At 36.3% G+C, this 25,852-nt stretch overlaps 1 protein-coding gene across 4 annotated transcripts in view; it reads left to right on the forward strand.

Moving 5' to 3' along the window:
- LOC134541210 (protein virilizer) overlaps positions 1–25,852 on the forward strand; it is a 142,652-nt gene that overhangs the window by 73,788 nt on the left and 43,012 nt on the right. For all 4 annotated transcript variants that reach the window (XM_063384461.1, XM_063384469.1, XM_063384478.1 and 1 more), the window contains 2 exons: positions 3,064–3,259; positions 5,938–8,725. In XM_063384461.1, coding sequence (XP_063240531.1) covers positions 3,064–3,259; positions 5,938–8,725 — 2,984 coding nt within the window. The remainder of the gene's footprint in view (positions 1–3,063; positions 3,260–5,937; positions 8,726–25,852) is intronic.

A 25,852-nucleotide genomic window follows, 5' to 3' on the forward strand; every position in this document is an offset into this window, starting at 1 on the left:
ATCTCTTCCACTTGACTGTTTATAAAGTGAAGTGAAAAGTTATTATTCCTTTATTATTAAAATAAAAATTATTCAATTTTATTCATAAAAGTATGCAATCATTTCATCAATGTTTTGTTATGACGTCAAGTTAAACTATCGTCCGTTAACCGACTTTACAGACAACCCATTTTTAAACGGGATAAATGTGGAGTATGGTACAGTAAACATACATATTTCAAATTTACAGACAACCAATTTTTAAACTGGATAAATGTGGAGTATGGTACAGTAAACATACATATTTCAAAGGCGGTAAAACCAATTATTTTGTTTAACATGCACTTTTCTATGTTGAAAACGTATTTGATTAGCGCTATTTTTATTAGTGCTCCATTTTTCTTTGTATGAATTACCGTGTTACTTCGAGGGGCGGGAGTACTGTACTCTGTTGGACAGGAACTTGGTTGGCAAAATTGGCATTTGGCAAGTGGCATATCGTGCGCAAGGTCATGCGAGTCACATGCATCTTTCTAAAACAGCGCTGCTGCCACGATTGTTTTGGGTGCGTGTAGTTTATTTATTTATTTTCATCCATTTGACCTTACAGACATTTGTACAAATGGTATAGGACATGTCAACAAATATAAGTTAATACACAAACAGTATAAGTTAAATATACCAAAAATACAGACATGGGGAACAAAAATAATAACAAAACTGGTACAGGTATATATACAGCCTCTAAAGATAAAAGTTAAAAATTTGACAGTTGCCATGTGGCAAAGTTTGGCTGCAGTGCAATGTAACCTAGAATGAGCTAAATTTTATCAACATAAAGGTATGCCTAACTTTTCTTTGACAAATTTTCTTGAAATCCAAGTTTTTGGTAAAAATATTTTTTGTGAACATTTTTTTGTACAATTTTTTTTAACATTGCTATTATCCTAATTAGTGATAGTGTAAGCTGTAAATGTACATGAACTTTTTTATTAGTGTACGGGAATGTACGGAAATTGTACAGGAATTCTGTGACCCAACATGGGTAGACACCCTGAAAATTTAAAAAAAAAGTGTCGAAATACCTCATTTCTGGCACAGCACCCTAGATAATTTGCAGCAGAAGAACTAATTCTCTAAAAAAATAATAGTTGCAAAAAATTAAATAGTTATAAACTTTCAATCAAAGAAGAAATATGCACTATGATACATTATATTACAATATTATTCATATTATTGTGAGATAATCATGGCATTATAATAGTGTCTGATAAATTATTCTCCGCATGCAAACAATTATGCTAATGCGCAACAGTTTACCTAATAATTTATCTTTATTGTAATATTCTTTAAGCTGGCTGTGTTAAAGAAAATTTTTGGTATTTTGTTTTTGTGCCCATATAAGGCAAGTACCTAAGTACCGAAAATTTGTGATTATGTACATGGATATATATCATTATGATTGATTTATTTCATAGCCTTGTGATGGTGCATAACTTTTTCTGTCCAGGTGTTGGAACTTCATATTTGGGTCCTCAGATTTAATAAAGCAAAATCAGCTACCATTTATGGTGTTTGAAAACTGTCCCAACATAAGTACCATAAATTTTTGTGAAAAGAATATGTGTTAAAAATACAAACGGGAGCGTAATCATTTTCCAATTCATTTTTTCTTGAAATCAGTCTGGAAATTTTTTGATGGGTTGGAAACTAGGTAACACGTAATAATAAAATTAATTGCATGGCTAACATGCATGTTAGAAGTGAAAGATCACTGATTGTTGGATAGGAAATTTGTAGAGTACACAAATATTTAAAACTAGCTGCCCGACCTGGCTTCGCACTGCTATACTAATGGAAAAAAAATAAGTCACATCTCCCATTTACAGTAATGGTAAATAAAAAAAATTCAGTGAAAATGTATTACAATGCTGTATAATGTACCGGAGAGAAAATTAATAGCACCGATGGTGTCCCAACTCGTGCACGCAACATACAACTGATGTACTCGTACTTCGCTACGGCAGTCTACAAGCAGATCACTCTTGCGCCGCTCATTATACATGCCCCTCCCTGTGGGTACGCCACTGCCACGCGATGCCCGTTGCCATGGAGACGCAGAAGGCATGAACAATGCAAAATCCTGTTCTCATGCAAACAAAGTACCCACTGTTGCCTGGTTTTAACCACCCATGGGATCTAATTTTCGGAAAATGTCATCCTGCGTAACATAAGGAACATTACTGTGAAGTTTCAAGTCTGTAAAATATATATACTTGAAAAAAAAGGGGCAATAAAAAAACAAATTAAATACAGAGAGAGGAAAAAAACAATAGTTTAAGTTTGCGATTTAAAATGATAAAAAGTATTTAAATACTAATTGAACTCTTATGAGGGTACTGATTGCTTCGTTGTTAATATCACACTGGTGTTTTTTACTTGTATGGGAAAATTAAGAATGATAAGGCATCTAGTGCGTGGCAACAATGTTAATAGGCAATAGGAAATAAACTTCTAGCGCCTGCAGCATTGTCAACACACACTTCGTACGTGTACTGCGTGTTGTATCTAACCCCCTCCAACACATTTGATTCTAAATTGGACTTTTAGTAAGGATCCCTAATGTTATTGATAATATAATATAGCCTATAGCCTTCCTCGATAAATGTACTATCCAACACTGAATTTTTCAAATCGGACCAGTGGTTGCTGAGATTAGCGCGTTCAAACAAACAAACTCTTCAGCTTTATAATATTAGTATAGATATGTGCAAGGGTGCCGATATACAAGCATATAGATATGCAATTGTATAAGGGTGTGTGGAAGTATGCGAGTGAGCAGGTGTGCAAATATACAAGTGTGCTGCTTTCATCCACGATTTCGGCAAATAATTTTGCGGTGGTTTACACTGGAGGTTCTCGGTTATAACGACGTGTCAGCAAAAAAAAAACCTGTAAGGAGTCTTTGAAAGTAGCGTGACACTCTGCTCTGTTAGATCTGAACTTTCTTTTTCTATTTCTGTGTGATGACCTGGATGTGAAGTTGTGAAGGTTGTTCTGGGAATGCTGTGCGTTGTGCGGCAGTACCTGAAGGACCCGTGCCTGAGCCAGCTGGAGGCGGAGGCGAGGGCGGGGAGGAGGGAGGGGGCGGGGCGCCCCGAGGAGGCACGGCTGGAGGAGCTGGTGCGCCAGCAGGGCTGCACGGAGGAGTGGGTGCACGCCGTGGAGCTGGTGCCGGCGCTGCTCGTGCCCGGCCTGGCCTGCGCCGCCCGCAAGGACGGTGAGTGCCGTGCAGGCTGTTTCCCTGGTTATTGCTCATCATTTATTTTGTAACTGTAATTGGTCCTGTAAATGATCATAATCATACACACTTTGGAATGTTTTATAGCTGTTTGGATAACACTTAGTTAATAATAATAATAATAATAATAATAATATAAGTTGACAAAATTTGAGGTGAGGAACAAAGTAAAAGAGAGCTGTGGTAATAAATGTATCATGATGTAGGTATTCTATAAATAATGGCAATGGCAAGAAAATTTAAACAACAAACATGATATGTAATTTTGAGGTTTTAACGAAATAAACCGCTGCTCAAAAGTCCATTTTTAATGGTAGCAGAATGCTAAACACAAAATAATATAAATAACTGTATCTAACCCAATACAGTAGAACCCTGTTATAATGTTTTTCAAGGGAGCACAAGAAAAAAACATTATAAGCAGGAAATCTCAATTTAGCACTTAACAATGTTCGAGCTTTGTACCAATGGACTCACAAAGCTATGTAAACAACTTTAATGTTAAAACCAAAGATAGTATACTTGAAACATGAATTTTCTGAAACAAGCCAACAATTTTTCAACTTCGTCTTGTTCCCTGGTTAAATTATGTTTGTCTTTAAAGATACACTGCCACATTTTTTGTAAAATTGTCTCACAATTCATGATGACAACATTAAGAGTAAGAACGTCTACTCCTTCGCCACCTGAAAATGTTTAATTTTGGGATTTCTACATATGAATTGAAAAAAAAATTATTTGTAAGTAATAGAAAACACTTTTAGTTATACCCTCGCTCAATGGTTGGCAACTTAAATATCATAGTTCATAGGACTATGTACGTGCATCTGAATACCCACTAGAATGGCAAGGAAGAGAAGAGTTGACTAAGGGTGCCAACTGACACGTAACTATAAACATTGAGTAGCTTCAGTATATTGCATAAAATTGTATTTTAACAAACTTCATGTATTGTATGGCAGTGATTGTAAACATAAACATATTTACCAGAATAAGCCTAACCCTAAAATATTCCTTGCATTCCGAATATTTAGACCATAACAAAAATTATTTGTTGTTTAGAATAAGCCTCACACAAAACTTAAAAACAGAGCTTAGGACCATATTATGGTTCATTAAATGTTTATTCTGAACTAACTTGATCATCCCAAATTATAAATTTCCTTAAAATTTTCTGTAAACATAGTACCATTCTTGATATCTGTGGTTACATCAGTCAGTTATTTTATTCAGCGTTTATTCTTGCCAAAAGTTTTCTGTGAAATGTATCAATATTTCCATTAAAAATAATTACTTACATACATGGCTATAAAGATATCTGGCAGTAAGTATTTTACTAATGACATAACAGTGAATGATAACATGTTCACAGAGATGTAAGGAAAAAAAGCATCATAAATGTAAAAGGCCTCAGACCACAGCTAGTTTCTTTACTGCTGTGAAGTGCCATTAACCTCTCCGCCATGAATGACCAAAATCAGTGCTGTGTTATAAAGATATAAAACGAATAAGTCAGAAACTACTGAAGAAGCACACACAATAAATTCTCACCTTTCTATTTATTGCAATACCATCATCACAGAAAAAAAAAAAATTTCTGCGACACTTCCTTCACGTAGTACAATTTTCTGTTTCCTGGTCATTTTTAATAATTTTAGGTTTTTCCAGAAATTATAGATAATAGCAACTGCAAACTTTCTGTAATCATTTAAATATATTTCTCACAAAAAAAACTCACTTTCTAACCACATGCAAGATGTTCATCGTCCGTTTAGAAATAGCAGATTAACCAACCTTGGAGATAGGCAGAACGTGTGCTATGCAACCTTGTATTACAAAAAGTTGTGTGCATATTGTTTGAGTAAATATTATTTTATAATCTGTGCTATCATTTGTAGAGGTGACCTTACATAACCTTGTTTCCCAGTATTTTTAAATTATTGCTGTCTACAATGCTATGCAGTGCATTGGGTCATCTTGTACTGTGTTTGTGTACATGTATTACTCCCTTATTTACTTTCAGATGGAGGTTTTTATACTAATCTGAAATGTTTATAAACCAAGCTTTAACTGTCTGTGAGTGACATTGGTGACTTATGATTCTGTATAAAAAAAGTTACCAGTCCATATCAACAATAATTTTAATATGTGACTATAAGTAGAGTACATATATTACAAATGTTCATTTAATCATGAACCAACTAAACTCTTACAATAAAATATGCGTATCTGAGGATAGGGTTTGGCAGTGAAACATCACAACCAATCATCTGTGTAGGAATAAATATCTCACTTTTGTTTGGCTTGTGTCATTCTACATATATATCTGTAAGCAGTTGGTCTGCTTTATTTTCATTGACTTTTTTTAAATAGACTGGTAATTTATTGCTTAATTAAGTGACTTGTCTCAGTTACTAAATTTTTATCTATTTACTAAACAGGAAGGCAGTTGAAAAAGGGAATGTTATGTATTTTAAATTATGATGGAAATTTTGAGTAATTGTTCTCCATAAGTGTTTTGTGTTACCCTTTTTTTTCACAGTCAAAAACCATTGAAACTAATGACTAATAATTGCAACCAATCAATCCTTGATGTAGTTAAAATACAGTTTTTAAACAGTAATACTGCACTGCTGTTTGATTTTACACTGTTACAGAGATGCTGGAAGTGTTGCTGCAGTGGGTTGGCACGGGGCTTGACTTTGATCTGGCTCTCAACCAACCACAGCCCGGCTACAAGGTGCGACACATCAAGGCTGGTGTGCGTCTGGTTGAGGCCCTGTGTCAGTGCGGAGAGAGTGTGGTCACGCAAATGATAGAGAAGCACAGTGTTCAATCCCGACTCCTCGATGTATTCAGGAGAGAGCACATGGCCTTGTCTATCAAGCTCATGATCCTGCGTGCGCTCGATGCCACTTTATGCTGCCGGTTTGCGATGGAGCGCTTCCTGCAGACGGACGGCTATCGGACGCTTCTCTCGCTCCTCGAAGGCAAGGAGCTGGCCAGGATAAAGTTCGCCATCACGTGCCTGCTACGGAAGCTCCACACCTGGGAAGTGCTTGAACATTTCAAAAACTCCACAAGGAGATTGGTTGAAAGTGTGTCCTTGACGAGCGACGACAAAGTAAGCACACCTGCTCCGTTGTGCTCGGCAGAAAGTTTAGAACAGGACCTGGAGATAATTACAGTTTGCTTGGAGGAAGTGATCCGGACGTTCCGAGAGGCGCCACTCATTTCGCAGCCCCGTCGGTTCCTTCCGGTACGCTCACAGTTTGAAGTGGCCTCTAGTGTTCAAAATGCATATTCGAGCCTGTATATGTTCTTCAGCTGTCACCAGCTGCTTGAAAGTTGTCTTGGCCTAGCCACGTGCCCACTTAGTGCCAGCTGTTCTATTGTTATCTGCCTTGTGCAAGAAATGTTGGAGGTTCTCGCGGACAGTCAGGAAGGTTTGGTGTTTTTGATGGCGAGAAGGACAGTTACGGGTGCTCTACTCCGTGTGTTGCTGCAAGATGATGACTCGCAGCAAGTTGGCCTGATGCTGGCATGTCGTCTCTACACGATGCAGTGCATCGACGCCTTGTTCTACCATGCTAGGGTGTCCGGTGTGACGGACCCGGACCACGTGACCGTACTGGAGCAGCTCGGTAACTTGTACAACCTTGCTTGCACACCCACGGGCAGGACATCGCTGGTGCACGTTTTGAGCCATGGGAATGCTTGTCGCGTGCTCCTGGACCTGTACGTCTACCAGTCCACGAGTATTAAGCCAAAAGAATCTGCAGGCAAAAGTTACATCGCTGATATTGTTGTTCTCACTGTGAAACTGTCAAGTTATGTACCATTCCTGAAAATGTTTGGAAAGGAGCTGCTAGATGTTGCGCTAAAGGACGAAAATACACCAGCATCGTGCAAGTTTTTGGAAGTAATGACATGGTTGAAACCAGTCGAAAATCCTTCTGTGTTTGTGTACGATGATATTAGCCCTCTGACTGAAATCATAAAGAGGAATGTGGAAAATGCAACTATACTGCCAGGTGAATTAGTGACGACTGTACGGATATTGAAATACCTCAGTATCCCACCTGGGGATCAGGATTTAGTTAGTGTTGTGGATGTTGAGGATTCGGAAAGTTGTGTCGAGTTAAAATACAAACATGTGATTTTGCAGTTATTCTCCCTTGATGGTGTAGCACATTTAACTACTATTCTTCAGCGTCTTTGTGAGTTGTACGAGCAGCCCGCTTTGCACGCAACAAGTTTTGTGACTTCACAGGGAGCAACATTAGTATCATTTGTCTTGCCTGCAATCCAGCTGCTGCGGCGGATGTTGACATACGTGATCCGGTGTCGGAATACAAACTTCAAAGATCTTACTGCAGTACCTATTCTCCTACAAACTTTCACTCTGATGTACTCTTTTCCCGTGACATCTCCAAGCTTTGGCAAAGCACAGCTGGTTTGTCGAGAAATCGTGGAGATTTTGCTGGCCTTTACGCAGCCGGTGTCAGAGGATCCGGCATCCGAGACGGAAGCTCTCAACAAGAGCTTGTGGACGATGGTGGTGGCAGAGGTGATCAAGTACGTCACGACAGCACCATACACTTTCATATCTGGTCTCTTGATTGTGTCTGAGATGTTGCCTCTCCCGTTGCCAGTGCAAACACGGTTACCACTACCAGAAGAGGAAATAGTGAGAACTGTGAATGCTCGGAAGTTGTGGAGCGCACACTTGCATTCTCTCGGGTCGAGTCTGCAGGAACTCATCGCTACGATGAGTAGCAGTAGTTTCCAACCTCTCCTGCAACTGCTGAGGAGAGTTTGTGTCCAGCTGGCAGATCTCGCTGCTCCGACCGCCCTTGTGGTCAGCAGAGGTGTTCTGGACACGGTGCTGTCCAGCTTGCATTCGTTGCCGCAGGCTGCAGAAGTGCCGATGCAAAATGGAAGATCGCCAAGTTCTGAGCCTGTATTGGACGCCCCTTGCACGGGACACACAGCTCGTCTGCTCAATTTCTTGGCATGCCTGGTGACCCACGCCTCCATAAAGTGTGCAGTGATGCAGCTGATAACACGTTGCGGGCCCAGCATGTGTAAAGCGGACGAGCAGTACCCAGCGCTCATAGTAGTTCTGTGTTCTATCCTGGTGCGACCTTCGGACAATCCGGCACACGTGCAAGCCCAGGAGTGTGTTGTGTCTGTAATACAGTCCCTCTGCGACATTGATGTGACGCTGCTGCCCCCTCCGGGAACCATCCTCTCTTCTGTTTTACCATCCCCAGAAGTGTACTTGTCGAATGCACTGCCACCTGGAGACTTGCTGTCGAATCTCTGTTCCATCCTTCTGGAACACATATCCAACGTGGAGCACAGCTTTACGACATTGCTGCCAACAGTAAGGACGTTTTTAATGCTCACCGAGCATGATTACGGCTTCTACCACTTACGCAGGTAATCACTAAGTGTCTATATTGTTAATTTCTTTTTAAAACTTGCAATCATAATTCAATTTTTTCTTGTGGATTTTACTACATTATATAAAGGTATTCCTTGTTGCAGAATTAATTTTTATTTGCATTAAATGGTGTTTATTAATGTAGAGTTAAGATTGGCAATTCCTAATAATTTTGCAGTATTTTAAATGTTGCTAACCTGTACCAACCTATCACAATGCCTTCTTGCAGAATGATTTGAAATCATGCCAGGAAATAAGAAAAAATCTTTTCAAGGTTTTCCCCCCACTGAAACAAGGCTTTTGTTGAGAATTACTGATTGTTTTTACAAAATAAAGAAAGTTTTGGGTTTCAGAACTATCTCAAAAAATATACAAAATTAAAATATCATCTCCATAACTTTCTTAAATTCAACCAAAAAATTAAAATAACTTACTGTTTAATCATTAAAAAATGTGGTAGATACTAAATGAAGCAGTACACCAACTTTTATCTTTTGGAATAAACAAGTCAAAACCTACACAAGTGTACATTTCTAGATGTTGTTGTAATTAAAATAAATGAAAACATGGGGCAGGGCTAAACGTACGTTAAACACATAATGTGTAGAGACCCTATTTTGTGGTGAATAAGAATGACATTGTACTGTTTCGGTATATTAAGGCGGTGAATTTTATTATATTTCTTTTCAAAAGCTGTGAAAAGAAATTGGCCTATATAGTATTATTTATTGAAAATTTTTGGTTAAAAAAAGCGGCTGTATGTAGCAGTCTTGTAAACAAAACCATATTTTACACAAACAAAAATGCACAAGAGTAAAAGTGGGCTATATTATATAAGAACTTCTAAAAGTTACTCACCAGCAGTACAAAACACAAAGGGCAGAAAAATATGAAAAGTACTATAACAACATAACGCTAATTAAAATATGATGTTAACATGACTTCCGTGTTGGATGGTGTCAAGTTGCATCTTTTGTCTGTTAATACTTTTCCATAAGCTGAAAAAGCACGTTCACAGTCAACATTGGTCACTGGCATCCACAAAATATTTGCTGCCAATGTTGCAAAAACTGGTTGCTCCTCCTTCAGTTCTAAGACAACATCAAGGATGCTTCCAGAGTCTTGCTCTTCATTTGATTCTTGAAATGCTTTGTAGCCTTTCAGGAATCTAATTTACTGTTTTCTTTGAGCAGTGGTACTTTTTGTGTCAAAGCATGAAGTTTGTCAGCAATATTACTGATAATATTGCCCAAGTAAAACAAAATACCCAAGCTCTTAAAACACTCACGAGCTGGATCTTGCAAGACTAACTCATTCAATTTTGTGAGACACTTTGCACCTAGGCTCCTTAACTGAGCTTTCACCTCACCTGACTGAACAGACGGAAGTGTTTTGATGATTGTTGTGGTCTTGTCACCCATGATGCCATCTGCCAGCAACTCAAAACTGTTCTTGAGGTCACCAAGTTTGCCGCACAATTTATGCACCAGTGGTTTATTGCCAGATTCCAGTTCCACTATGTAATTTGAGAGTTGCTCAAAATGCTCAATTACAAAAGTGGCTTGGCAACTGATAACATTAATAGCAGACTGTGACAAACTCTTGAAGTACCATATTGGTCCGAATATAGGCCGACCTTTTTTGCCAGTTTTGTCAACCTTGAAATCTAGAGTCGGCCTATATTGGGGCACTAGCCAAAATAGTATAAATAAATACATACATTTCAAGGAGAATCACTTATGGCATAAAAATGTTATCAGATATACAATTCATTGACCTAAAATTACGCCATACTTACGTGGAATTGGTAATTTTTCCAACTTAGAAATTTAGTAAACACACTTAACCCCAATAACGTATCATATTTTAAGTACACAGATGTGGTCACTTGTAGCACATAGCTTTTAAAAGCTCGGTCTGGTTATTTTTTAACTGTATTTAACAGGCTGCTGTAATTTAATTTCTTTTAAATGTGGTATTTACAGTAAACAATTAGTAAAATGAGCAAATTTTTCATAAGGTTATTTACCATAGTATGCTTTATTTACTCTTCTACCACAGGAAAATCAAAATAATGGCACCAGTGTAGGCAACTTGTAGTTGCAACACGAGTAAACAAATACTGGTACATACCAACAGTAACAAGAACAATAAAACCTATTTTCAATATTGGCTGTTTTATGGTTGATTCATACACGTTTTACATTAAACTATTTTGGGTGTTTTACGTCAAAATTAAACGTACCGGTAAATGTTTTTACGTCACAATTTCTATGAACTTAGAAAATGTAGCCATTGCCGTATAAAATGTTGGCACCACTACAAAAGAATGTGAAGATAAACAGAAACACGCTTATATATATTTATATATTTTCGTAAGTAAGAATAACACATTTTGTCAGTTCAATAAATACTAACTTAGATGAAGTGTTACTGTGCTAATATGCTGCTGATAATCATTTTAGTTAGTTAAAATTTATTTTTCTCTGATTTTGAGTGTGCTGTAGAAGGGGTCGGCCTATTTTTGGACCAATGCGGTAATCAACTGCTGGAACTGACAGATCTAATGTGAATACAACATATATATGTACTTAACTGCAAGAAACCATGAATTCCATTCAGTCAGTATGGGTGATGGAAACAGATTGCTGGCTTTCTCCCCCTCAGGATACTTTTCTTTCAGGAAGGTGACATACCGTATTTACTCGCATATAGGTTGCGGCAATTTTACCAGATTTGATGGGGGGGGGAATGAAGTGCGACCCTATATGGGAAGAAAAAAATTTTAAAATTTTTGAGGAATTTTTTTTGCAATATTTTGCTTTAAAATGTGAAAAAGAAGTTTACAGCAAACCCCTTGTTTGCACTTTTCATGGGGACAAAGTAAAAAAGTGTAAAAAAACTGGAAAGTGTAAATAAAGGGAAAAGTAAGAAATACGTTAAAGTTAATTAAAATACAGTCGCATCCTGCAGCGTTCAGAACAAATACACATACACACAAATACACTGGCTACATTACACATACACATTGCACCACAGTAAAAAAATTTAAAAAAAAGGGCCACAAATTGATGGAAATTTACCGTCAATAGCATGCCGTGCGCGGAGAAAGGTCATTGTACTCGATCAGCTGTTGTCTCTCTGTTCTGCGCAGTATAACTCACTCAACGCTCCGCCCAGACTCCTGACCATCCATCAGCAGCCAGCCAATAGATGCGAGCTTAGCGGAAAAACATATAAGTTCCACCTCCCGTGTACCAGTTTTGTCCAGTTCTAATACCAGTTTATTGGTATATGCACCAGTTTTCTCGCTGCCGTGACGTGTTCAAGTTTACGTTCATCTTGATGTCTTGATACCAATAACTAATTATTTACGATCCCCAGATATAAATGGTTAGTTTAAAAATATGCGTCATCTGTACAATACTTCCGAAATTATAAAATACGTATAAAACAGTTACCAAGACTCCGCTCATTTTATCTTGTGAAGTTTGTGTCTCATACCAGTATTTCAGCTAAGTTGTGACATAAATACAGCATCAGCAGCCACGTAATATTCCCGACAATCCCGTTACGTTTATACATTCGCGATTTTACGTTTTTCCCTGGTACATTTTGTTGTGGTTTTCGATATGAACGCAATCTTTGACTCGTTTCACATGTTTATTCTCAGACAATTCTTTTGCATTTTCATCATTTTTGGCAATTGCACCAAGTTGTTTATGGTTGTTACGTGACGTAAATAGCAGGATGGATTCGATTTTTGAGGCGTAATTAGCGTGAAAGTTTTGTATTGGACTAAATGGGAACTAAACGGGACCTGAAGAATATAGTGCAAATAATGGGAAAATGTAAATAACGGTAACGTAAATAAGGGGTTTCGTTGTATATAGGTATAGGCAAATTTATTTACAATGTACACATAGTTAATTAACCAAGCAAATTTTCATAACAAGAAATCAAACAAACAAAAAAAAATGGTAAACGAAGGGCGATGTTGCACCTGGATGGCAAACAAGTAGAAAAAGGGAAGGGGAGAAGCAATGGTTTCCCCAGCCACTATCTTATCTATGTCGCGAACTTCCTCACACGTCAGACCAATCGCACGTTTAAAACGAAAACCGCTGTAGATATAAAAAAATCATAACAGGCCTTTTTTATTCGTAATTAAATTTACTACAACTTTTATTCTGTGCATTTTTTCAATACAAAGCACTGTTTTCGAGTTATAGTCTACAATAAAGACATTTTAAGAAGGCAGTAATCTAACTTAACTTCTATTTTATATATTTGGTTATTACGAGTACTTGTTACAACAATTTATCACGCCATTATCAGCTCTCGTAGTAGCGGAGTTTTACAGTACCTGTTAACTCTTTCGTGCACGGCGCGCCGGCCGTTTGCGTCATTAAATTACCGGTGCGACCTATATGGGGGAATCTTAAATACCAAATTCAAGACCTCAAATTATGGGTGCGACCTATATGGGATGGCGACCTCTATGCAAGTAAATATGGTAGTTGTATTTCCTTTTGCGAGTATTTTGAAACAGCTGCTTAGTCTTCGCAATGCATTCATTCAATTCTGGCAGTGCTTGTGGCCATAAAGACTGAATAATACTGAGTTTGTGGTCCCAGCATTGCACATGCAACAGTTCTTCTGATATAAGAACTTTCATTGAGTTACTGCACTTTGTCATATAACGTGCACTTTCACTCACAATGCAGACAATGTCGTCATACTTCACATCAAATTTTCTGAAACAGTCTAGAAGTGCCCTTGGGCATTCAGTCGCTGTAGATGATTTCAAGTCAGAAACAGATCCAATGAAAATGTCGTGCTCTGAAGAATCTACCATTGTTTTTAAATGTATTATGAATACACACTGTCATTTTCTGTCAGTCGTTTCGTCGCAGAACACTGCGATTTTCTTTCCTCGAAGGCACTCTTTAATATGATATTCTTGTTGCTCTTGTACAAGTGGAATATAATTCTGCCGTAGTGATTCTGCTTTGGGTAAATCACCTGATCCTTAAATGTATGTGTATGTAGTAAACCACTCCCTTAGAGAAGGATGATCCAATTTCTCTAGCGGAAAATTCGCACTCATGAAAGCTTTCGTCGTTGCACAAATAAATTTTTTCTTGTCAAGTTTTGCCGTTTTAGTTGCCGAAGTAGAAGCACACTGGAGCACAGACAACTGCCGTTTAATTCCGAACCCACTACTTAAAGCTGCCGTCCTTTTTTCTTTGTGTGTTACACTGTTCGTGCAGTGTTTCACGCAGGTGTCTCTCCATTGCCATTCAATTCTTTGGTTACAGTGTTTGCACATTAGGATACGTTTGGCTTTATCGAATACATAAAAACCTTCACTTTCAAATTCTTGCGCACGCTGAAACACGGACTCAATATTTGGCATGTTTACGATTACTCTACTTAATTGTCTGCCGTATCCACGCGGACAATGTTGTTTTTTTTTTACAATATTTTATTTCCGTTTTCGTAGCCCATAGCATACCTGCCAACTCTCACGATTTTGGTGTGAGGCTCACGATTTTAAGGTCCATCTCACGCCCTCACACCAAAATAGTGTTTCCTCACGATTTTTCAGGGCCCCGAGATTTTGTTTGTAAAAGTTACATAACAAGTTTTACAAAAGCTTACAGTAACGAGTTTCCATCAATACTCGAGTCACGTAAATGAAGTAATTTTGCGTTTTGTAGCGTGTGCAGTGCTGATTTTTCTATCTCGCATAATGGAAGTGGAGACATTGTGAAACATGTCGCTAAAAAAAAAATGCAACTAACACATGAAGTGTATTGCTTCCAATAAAAAATTTAATTTTGCTGTGAACAGTGATAATAGTGTTACACGAGCAGAATGTTATTTTACATCTTTTTTAGTTGCGGCCCTGCACGACAGCGCTAAATTATGTTCAACTAAATTAAATCTGCAACCTATAATTTGTTGAAATAAATTTTGAAGCAGAGACCATGTAAATTTATGTACAGGTATGTCACTTAAATTTAAAGATTCTCATTTGTTGTTTTTTATATCTAACATGTATTTATGGGCCAGAAAATTTTTATCGAGGACCTCATGATTTTTTAAATTTGAATGTTGGCAGGTCTGCCATAGATACAATTTTGACGAAGGTGATGCACAATGGTCTGCACATCTTAAGCCATCTACCTTCATATCTATCTAGCGGTGCAAATGGAACTACATACCATTATTTAATCCACATTCAGATTCATCTAGTGGTGCTTACGAAACTACATACGATAGAAGTTTGCTTACGTTGTTTTACATACATCTTCATCTAAGGAACGAAACTTCAATATTATTGTTGACGTGCCACAGACGACCGTCCAGCTCCAGCACATAATAAACTTGTTTTTGGGAGTTATATGTGTTATTAGTACGACATTAATATTACGTTTAATGAGCGTTTTCCACAGGATTTTGTGTAAAAATTGGTCAATTTCACGAAAATTTGGAAGTAATGAATTATTTCACATTTTCCTTGGAAATACGTGAATTTCGTGGTTAATTTCGCATCGCAAAAAAATAGGGTCTCTAGTAATGTGTCTTCATATACCATTGGCAATTATTTATTGGCCTAACCTATAAGTAGTCAAGATTTTGTGGTGTTATTTTAAGAAAATTTCGGTGTAAAGAAATAAAGATTTTGGTGTTATATGGTTTTATTTTTTTGCTCAAAATACCCACAGCAAAATTTTCTTGCTTTTCTGTACGACATGCAAATTTATTAAAACAAATATTAATAAACACTAAAACCTCATGATCTAATTACAATTAAGTTAATTTGCAAATTCATAGATAATTAAGTTCATTTGCAAATTCATAAATTCAAACTTTTAAATAACTAATAAAAATTTCACGACTTAATTACAATCACATACACTACAAAATTACACAATTAAGCACTTCCAAAGTTACTATTAAGACGGTTTTATTGAAATGCTATCATAGTTAAATTTTCTGCATTTTCTGGAGTGAGACGTTGTCTTCTGTCACTAACTACCAGTGATTACCTGGAAAATGAACGTTCTGCATCAACATTTGATGTTGGGAACCAGATTGCCCTTAAACTGGCTTGAGCAAATTCACTGTAGTCCCCTTTAAGGGAGCAAAGTACCTTGGCAACATCAATTTGGCTTGTTTCTGGCAATGAAAGTTCATCCTCAATTATTTTTTTGAAAGCAACATAGCCATGTATGAATGTATCAATAGGAAGATGGGAAACAGAAGGCAAGTTACCGTATGCAGAGACTTCTGTAGGTTAGCATCTTCTATGCTAACCCTACTCACATTTCTTGGGATGAACAGGAAATTAATGGCATTAAAGACTCTTAGACAAGGATGTCGTTTAACAGATGAGTTTTGCTTCAAACGCTATGTTTCTCACTCGCGACATGTTTCACAAGCGTATCGCATCTCTCGTAGTCTAGCCTGCAGTTACAGAATTTGCACATTAAAATTTTATCACTGAAATAAAATCCTTCACTGGAAAATTCTTTCGATCGGTCACTGGCAGAAACCTTAGTTTTAGGCATTATCAAAAAATTTTAATCACATAGGAAGAATTTAACCTCTTAATAGGAAAAACTTGCCGTGCTGGAAAGATCAAAACAATGGAGAATAGATGCTAATACAAACGCATACCAAATACCAACATACGCACGTGAAAATTAATACCGACATAAACATGTACTATTTATTATTTACAATCGTTACGTTAAGCAGGGTTAATTTTATTTTCGTACCCTACGTACTTTATTTTAAATTAACAGTAAAAGCAATGCGCTTTAGTGTGTAATATTTTAATGATTAAAAACGTAATCTTAGAAAAACATATTTTGGACGTTTGTTATTTTTGTATTTACAGAAAGTGAACGGCGGCCATTGTATCATAGTTATCAACATCTTAAATTATTATGGTACACAAGATTACCGTTTAAAGAAAATATTACGTTAATTCCGAGACTTCATTTTAAATTCTATAATGAATCACCGTCGCATATAATATATATGGCTGCTAGTTACGGTCAGAAATATTTGATTGTGCTGAAGATAGTGAATTGTCCTTACAGAATGGAGAAAAAAAAACTTAAATAATCAGGATAGACGAAATTTCGTGACATATCGCGGATTTCGCACAATTTCGTTTTATTTCGTGTTTTCAAGCGGTTTTCGGTGTTATTTCGTTTTATCGCGCATTACCATATGATTGTGCCTCTACCTATAAGATTTCTAAAATATTAAGTGTAAACAAATGAGAAAATAGGTTAGTACCATATTGATTTCCAATTTCATTCAAACTTTTTTTTTTTTTCATTTGAAAAACAAAATTTTTTATGTCACATTAAGTAATGAAAGAAATATACGTAAAACTAGTTATTAACATAAAATGTGTTGCAATTTTCCTGTAAACAAGACCATCTTTTTTTACAACTAAATATCCAAAGATATGAAGATTCAAGACATAAAAACACAGCACAATGAGCAACTTATTGGGTTTGTGGTGTTCATAAATAAAATCGATGGGATCTGTAGTTAAAAAAATACGTTCAAGATGTATCAAAATACTTTGTTATTGATATTTGTTTCCTGTGTTCAGAAATGGCTTGTATCGATTCGCTTAAACAGCTGAGTTCTTCTTCTTCTTCTTCTTCTTCTTCTTCTTCTTCTTCTTGTAGTTTTCCATGAAATTCGCGCTTCGTCATATTTTTGGGTCCCTAAATATTGCAACTTATACATTTATATTTGTTCTATGAATTACCGTATTTACTCGCATATAGGTCGCTGCAATTTTACCAGATTTGATGGGGAAAAAATGAAGTGTGACCTATATGTGAAGAAAAAATTTTTAAAATTTTTGAGGAATTTTTTTTGCAATACAGTAGAATCCCGCCGATGCGACCCCCTTCTGATGCGTCCATTGCATTCCGTTTATACAAACGTTTTTTGAGAAACCGTGAAAAATTTGAGTAAAATCTGCTGAAAAACAAGTCTGTTACACTTTGTTGGGTGCTATGTGTTCACGTTTATCTTGGCGAAAGCTGTACTGTAAGCAGGCATACAAAAGACAGTTTAAATAGATACCACCCCTCTAGACTGTCCACGCGGCAGTGTCTAGCCGAGCTCGGCGCATCCACTATCGCACGAAAAGCCGTCTCAACTGTCATGTTATCTTACCCGCCCGCACGAAAAGCCGCTGTGGTAACTTCTGCAAGAGCGTAAGAAACTCGTCTGGCCAGGCGTCATACGTGACGTGACGCGACGCTTACCTCTCCCATCCCCTGTTAATTCTTCAAGAGCCACAAGCCATTTAAAAACACCCCCCCCCCCCCCCCCCCCCCCTCCTTTCCAACTAACATTTCAATACATTCTCTTCCTTATTTCAACCTTCTGCATGAGAAACTGTCAGCATCCTCCTCCCCTCCCACACCGCGTGCGGCAAAAGCCAGGTTGCATAGTCCATTCCCGGTAAAATAAATATTTTTATGGGCTTATACGACTGTCCTTTACCGTTTATAAGTGTTTTTTTTTTTTTTTTTTACGCTGTGAAGGGTCGTGGAAAAGATAATTGCTTTAGCTGTCAAAATAAACATCGCTGACGGCAAGGGCGGGAGCGCATCCTGTCGGTCTGTCGCTGTGATTATCTACTCCAAAAACTAACTTGACTTTAATTTTCTATATTCGGTTATTACGAGTACTTGTTACAACAATTTATCACGCCATTATCAGCTCTCGTAGTAGCGGAGTTTTACAGTACCCGTCAACACTTTCGTGCACGGCGCGCCGGCCGTTTGCGTCATTAAATTACCGGTGCGACCTATATGGGGGGAATCTTAAATACCAAATTCAAGACCTCAAATTATGGGTGCGACCTATATGCGATGGCGACCTATATGCGAGTAAATACGGTAATTTTCCGAGATGAGTATAAGATATTTATTTAATTTACTTAATACATATACATTAAAACAAGAATATTTTGGAGAACAGTTTTATAATAAGTAGAAAAATAGACATAGATAAGCCTAGAAAACTTAAGAGTTTGCCAGTGTAGAATTTTATAATTTAGTATTTTTACTGTAATATATTTCTTAGAATCTTGTAGAATACTGGAGATTCTGTGGGATTCGACTTGCCCATGCCTAATTTTTAGGGATGTACATATCGCTAGTATCGTGAAAAAATACACAAAATTACTTTCTTTGTATGATTCTTGCAGTGAGACAGATTGATTTAAATCATTATTTGGACATACACAATTGCTAGTTTGCAGTGTATGTCAAACAAAACTCAAAGAATGATTAAAGAGAGAGTAATACACAAACACACACAAAATCAGCTTAAATTAGCAGATATATGTAAAGAGCACTTAGAATTCCATGGAAGGGATTAGTCAGAACATTATCACAGCACAAACAAACACAGTAGGCTTCTCAAGACAAAACAGTTGCTGCGTTTCAGGAATGGAGATCTATTCCGGTCAGCAGGCACAGGCTGTTTAAAACAAGGAATGGTGTATTGGAACTATAAAAATGCATAGCTTTATTAGCAGTGAAAATATAAAAATATGTATTTGATTGCATAGTTAAATCTTTCTGGTTTGGTATACATATTTCAATTTTAAATTTTATTTTCAATACAGAATAATATAAAACTATTAATATGAATAAAAAAATAGATATGCAATGCTGATGTGATAAGTGATTACCAAAATCTTAATATTTATATTAAATTTCCTTGTGATGTTTCTCTGTATGTCTTTAGTGTTGTCTGTTCCAGATACACCTATCCCTCACTTAGCACGACTAATTCGTTCCTAAAAATGCTCGTGTTATTTGAAATCACGTATTCCGAAACATTAGTTTCCATAAATAACTAGGCTAATTTATTTAATGTGTTCCAAAATTGTGTAGGAAAACATACTTTACGTAATATAAATATGTTGAATAACACTCAACTATAAACATGTCACACCATTTATCTTTATATGCCTCCCATTGCACTTTGTATGACAAATATGACACCGTGTAACGAGAGATACGTGGTTATGTACTTTGTCAGTCGGCTGGCTGACTTGCCCGCCTGGGCGTAACCTTCAACTCACCTCGCGTACCTTTCCAAACCATCCTTTACTGACAGTGAAACCGATATTACTGTCCGGATAATTACATTTTAATTTTTCAAAAATTAAAGTGCTTATTCACGTATCACCACCTGGTTTACACCAATCCTGTCAGGCCAATGATTATTTTTTTCATTGCAACATTCATTTAACAACCTTTTCCATGTGAATCATCTGTTCATTTCTGTTCCGGTATCTAATGTCAAATATATTGCCGCTACTACAACCAACAGCATCAGACTTATATAAACTTTTGGTAAGAGTCCTTATTTTGTACTATTGTGCGCACAGTTGACTTGCTTAAAACTAAAGTGCGACCAACATAAGCGTGGCCTTCATGAAAATCTGTGCACCGTAATACTTCTAGTTTTGTCTCAAATACTTGAACACGATGCATTATGAGTGATCAAGCACGTACAGATACCGGCAGCTGAATGAGCAGACGTTGCTTTTGTTTGAGTGAATTCCCTGCCACTGGCTCGACTGAGTTCACGGCCTGTTCTGTGGCCAGGCGACAACGGTACGGCACGGCGGCATACGCGCAGACGTAAAAAATTTGGTCCTTTACACTCTATAGCCGCAATTTAACTTGCCATAGCTGATGTTTGTACAACAGCCGATAGCTAGAGCCAAGATTATATGGTTTTATGCGAAATCGCGAATTTTCACGCGAAATTCATCCCAAACCGCGAAAAATGCGAAATGTTTTCTAACCACAATTAAACACCTCAATATTGATTTAAATCGTTAACTACCGACTATTGGTTGATTGACAAAAATTCTGTATCTATTTGTAGAAGAAATGGTCGTCATCCAACTGCAGTGTGGTGGTTATTTAATGCGTTAATTATTCATCTTAAAAAATTACAAGATATCACAAAAATTGACGATTTCACGAACAAAAAAAGATCGTTATCGGAGTTAGGTTAGGGTTTTTAAACGCATCTAGTCACTAGAGATCACGCAATATTAACAACTGACGATCGTAAACTTAAAATTATCAAGTTAACAAACACAACAACGTGAAAAATCTCAGCGCCTTGTTTGCTGTATCCTTTGAAAAATACACGTGAAAAAAAAATGGCATTCATTAAATAAATACGTATGAAAATAAAATAAAAGCGAACATTGATATTTAATGATCACTTAATATTTAATGAAATTTCACTGTAACGCAATTTTGTTTGCTTGTTGAATAAGCAGTTTACCGTGAAGCCTTCATTTTCATTTCACACTTCACAGGCGAGAGTGCCAAAATCGTAACATAATCGAAGTTTTCCGATCGCTAATGAAAAAGCACCATATTGCAAGGATTTATTCATTTTACGGTCATTAAATATTTTAAATAACGCTTACCTACCCAACCCTCCCGGAAAATAAATAAAAACATTTATTTCACTGACCTGACATAACCTAACCTTTTACTTCGGGTTGAGTATATGGCTCTCTCGCCTGTAAAAAGTAGGCTTCCCGCGGTTTATTTTTTCGCTAAAACTTCAGTAAATACTAGTTTTTGGTACCTCCGGGCTTTGTTTACAAATGACGTGCATAAATGAAAGCTAAATTTCTTAATCATGCCGAAAAATAAAGCTACTGCGGCATCACGTGCTGACGAGTTTAAGAATGAGGGATTATATGTCAGTGACGGAAAAATACTTTTCTGTAAATATTGTCATTTGGAGCATGAACGTAAGGACACGGTAAACAAGCACATAATTAGCGACAAACATGTAAAAGCTAAACGATCCCCATGCACTTTGAAACGACAGCTTTCTATCCCAGAAGCAGGAGTGGCGCAAATATGCGCAAAAAAACAAAAGGAAGATTTTGTTCTCGAAACTGTTGAAGCCTTTGTAGCTGCAGGTCTTCCTCTTGAGAAACTTGACAACAGCAAGCTGACTGCATGGATGCAGAAGCATGTAAGTGGTGCTGGTGATCTTCCAACAGCGGATTGGATGAGGAAAAAGTACATTCCCCTACTTAGAGAGAAAAAAGAAGTGGAAATCAAGCAGCAGCTCTTGGGGCAAGATGTGGTCATACTCGCAGATGAAACCACTGACAAGAGTAATAATTGTGTTTTCAACATCTTGTTTAAAATTCTGAAACCAGGTGCTGAACAAGATGTTATCTTAGGGGCTTCTTGTGTCCTTGATGCAGCAAATGCTGTTTGTTGTTCTCGGGCAGTGATTGATGTATGCTCCAAATATGAAGTCAAGGAAGAAAACATAATTGCGTATGTTACAGATAGTGCCAGGTACATGACAAAATCTGCTGGTACCCTTGAAGGTGTATTTGGTGACCACATGTACCACATACAATGTTGGGCCCATAAAGTAAACAAAATGAAAGCGGATTATCCTGAATTTGCAGCTGCTGCTTTAAAGTTAATATGGATACCTGCAACGAATGTGGACTCAGAAAGATCTTTTTCTAAGTATTCTGTAGTTGTAAGTGACAGAAGATGATCTCTAAAACCAGAGAATGCTGAACTGCTGACAATGGTGGCATTTTCCTGAGCTTAATTATATTGCATTTATAGAACAAAAGTTTAACTGTAGTTTCTATTTTAATTAATTTAGACTCTCTCCTGAACTCAGGAACAGTACTTACCTGCATAAGAATACTAAATATTTTAGTTGTTAATTTTTTATGTACTCTCAACATAGTATTGTTTAATGTGCATATTTTAAGTCTCTAACCACGAATTATTGAAGCATTTGATCAAGGCAGCTCTGCTAGGTGTGTACATGTTATTACATGTGTTTTAATTTTTTATGACGATAAAGACGAAATCCACAATTCTTAATGACGAAAAGTCCTTTTTCATAACACCATAAAATCTTGGCTCTACCGATAGCGTAGACAGACCTGCCCGCACATCTCTTCCCCCCTTGTTTGGCTAACTGTATCCCACAGCACATCTGTTGTTTACAGAAGTTGAAACAGACTTCGTGGCATTGTGCCCCACCTTTTTTTTTTTTTTTTTTTTTTTTTTTTTTTTTTTACTGCGGAGATTTTGTGCTAGCTGAAATTTACAGACATGCTATTCAAGACTGGGTCAGTAAAATTCACATCGCGTTAAATGAATCCGCGCAATCTGAAGACGTGCTAAGTGAGGGATAGGTGTATTGTCTGTTATTAATTTTTTTAACTTTTAATAAGTTTTATAAACTAAACCTTTTTTTTACTGCCTTCAATGTTCCAATATACTCGGCAAAAACCATGCATATGTACTAAACAAATTTTTGTAAATAGTTTATGTTTATTTAATTTTTTATAAAATCCTAATAAAATGGTTTTATTCACTTTTACAGTTCCATTCCTGAAACTAAGTAGTATGGGTAATGTTTATTTTCTTCCAATTTGTGTTATTTCGGTTTTGTATCTATTCACCTTATAATCTTGCCGTACCGATATATAATCATGCTTGCCATATCTTTTTTTGAAAGCTTACTAACACTGACAAATGGAAGATTTTAAAAAGTTTTAAATGTAAAAATAAAATAAAAAAAGGACCCAAAGTAGAAAATATATATTTTATTGAGTTTAGGTTACATGTGAACTTTACAGATGCCATCTAGAAGGCAGCTTGAAGATTGGGGGGTTTTAATATTATTTTAATGCTAGCGACACCCAAACAGCTATATGTGTTTCGAGCAAACCTAAAATAATTACACATATATTATTCATACTGAATTTTCATGTTTAACTGTGTAACAATCATCATAGAAGTGTAAACACATTCATTATTAAATTTGCAGTTCTGATTGTGTTACTTGTAATTAGGTACTTTCTTTTCAGCTTGTTAATTTTTGTGTTTCACAAAGATGTTGCTATAATTCATGTACATATCCATGACAGATATCTAATTGTGCTTGGATTTATTGTCACCTTGATTAATTATAGAAGTGCAGTCACTTTACTGCAACAGATGTGGTTTCAAGTCCTCACATTTAAATAATGATTGCTTGAACATGTGTTCTTCAAGTTGATAATTTGATTTTAAAAATACCATAGTTTTGTCACATGAGTAGAAGGTCTTTATATTTTAAGACATGTCCTTATTTTAATAGTTTTATTATATGAACTAAAAATAAGATTTTTGTAATAGTTATGACTCTGATCTAGTCTCATTTATTGTTATTTTTGATTTGGGTAAAACATTTTAATTGATTTTCAAAATATAATATCAATGCTTTTCCTGCAGTTTTATGAGCTCATAAGTTTTGAGCATCAGCTCCAAGTTGCTACAAATTATATATAATTATTTTGTGAAACATTGCATGCACTCTATAACAAAGAAATTACAAAGAATTGAAAACGCAGTTCCACAGGCCACCCATTGCAATATTATAACTTGTCCTCATTCTTCTGTTGATTAAATATGATAATTGCAGGGTAATCACTTCACGTTCACAGTGATTGTCACTTTAAATTAACTCCCCTCCCTTGTTTGTCTCTAAAGTATGGATAGGACTAGGAACAGTTCCAGAATATTATTTTTAAGAGTAATTGGTGTGGTAGAGCTGGCTTGAGAACTTTCTCTTATGTTGTTATAATGGAAACCAGAAAGTTTATTTTATTATATATGGCACAGGTTCATATATGGTTAACTACAGTCCCTATTGACAAATTTGTATGACTCTTAGCTAGAGATTGCATTCCGGAAAACCGGATCCGGCATCATTAGATATCTACCAGATCCGGTACCAATTTACCGGATCCGGTAAAAAAATTACCTGCCTACAGCCTGCCCTACCCCACTCCACCTCCGACCCGCATGCTCATCAGAGCCGTGTCTTGTCACTGCTTCGTTGAATAAATATAAGTTAATAGACTTTTTTATTGTTCAGTTGATAAGATGAAGTATGTTTATGTTGCATTTATCAGTACAAGAATGATTTAAGTAAATAATTTAAGCTTAGAATTTGAGTAAATATTACAATCCATATTTCCTATGTATTAAATAAATGCAAGGAGAGTAAATAAATGTTATCATCATCCAATTGATAGATTAATTATATTAATGTTGCATTTACGAGTACTGGAATAATTTAAGTAGATAATTATACTTAGAAATTAATTAATGATCCATATTTCATTTCTTCCTACTTGAGAGTGAGATTTGTATTTCATTGCAGATACTAGTAGAGTTCTGAAAAATGTCACTTTCAAAATCAAGTCCAAATGAGAAGAACAGGGGTGAGGACAGTGAGAACGTGGGTTATTATTTTACAAAAATGAATAAAGTCAACTCCACGAAATGCTCACTGTGCTCTTATATACTTAAAATCAATAAAGGTTCTTAGAAAGGTTTAAAAATATATTTAAGAACAAAACACTGCTTTGATCTAAGTTCTGGAAATAGCCAGTTAATAGGTCCTACTACTTTTGATTTATTTCCTAAAGCATCCGCGTGAAAAACCTATATTAGATGTGATTGTGAGGTACCAAACCCAAGAAAAGGTATGAAACAATCTACAGTTATTTATAAAAGGACAACACTGTGGAGAAGATGGTCTCCAGAATGGTCTATAAAGGTAATATGGCCCTCAGTTTATTTAGTACATCGTCAGATTTGAGATATTTGTTTTCAAAAAGTGGAGTCCAACTACCTAATTCATCAAATACAATTAAGATCTATAGTCACAAATTTTGTAAATACCATTAAAGCTTAACATGATCATCGAGTTCTAATATCTTAAGAAACAAAAGAACAAATTTGCTTTAAGTTTTGACGAATGGACTTCCCAGAAAAATCACCTATATTTGTACCGGAACGTACACCACATAGAAAAGCACTATAATCTGGGCTTAATTAGAATACGTGGCCCGAGTAGTGAGAATCATAAAGTAAAACTTACTTAAGACATTCCTGCATAATAAGTTTTCCCGCTTTTTAAGTTCACAAAATTATACCCTTGGATCACTTCCATATATTCCTATGTTAATTTTT

Source organism: Bacillus rossius, chromosome 1 (assembly GCF_032445375.1).
Source record: "Bacillus rossius redtenbacheri isolate Brsri chromosome 1, Brsri_v3, whole genome shotgun sequence".
NCBI classification, from domain to species: domain Eukaryota; kingdom Metazoa; phylum Arthropoda; class Insecta; order Phasmatodea; family Bacillidae; genus Bacillus; species Bacillus rossius.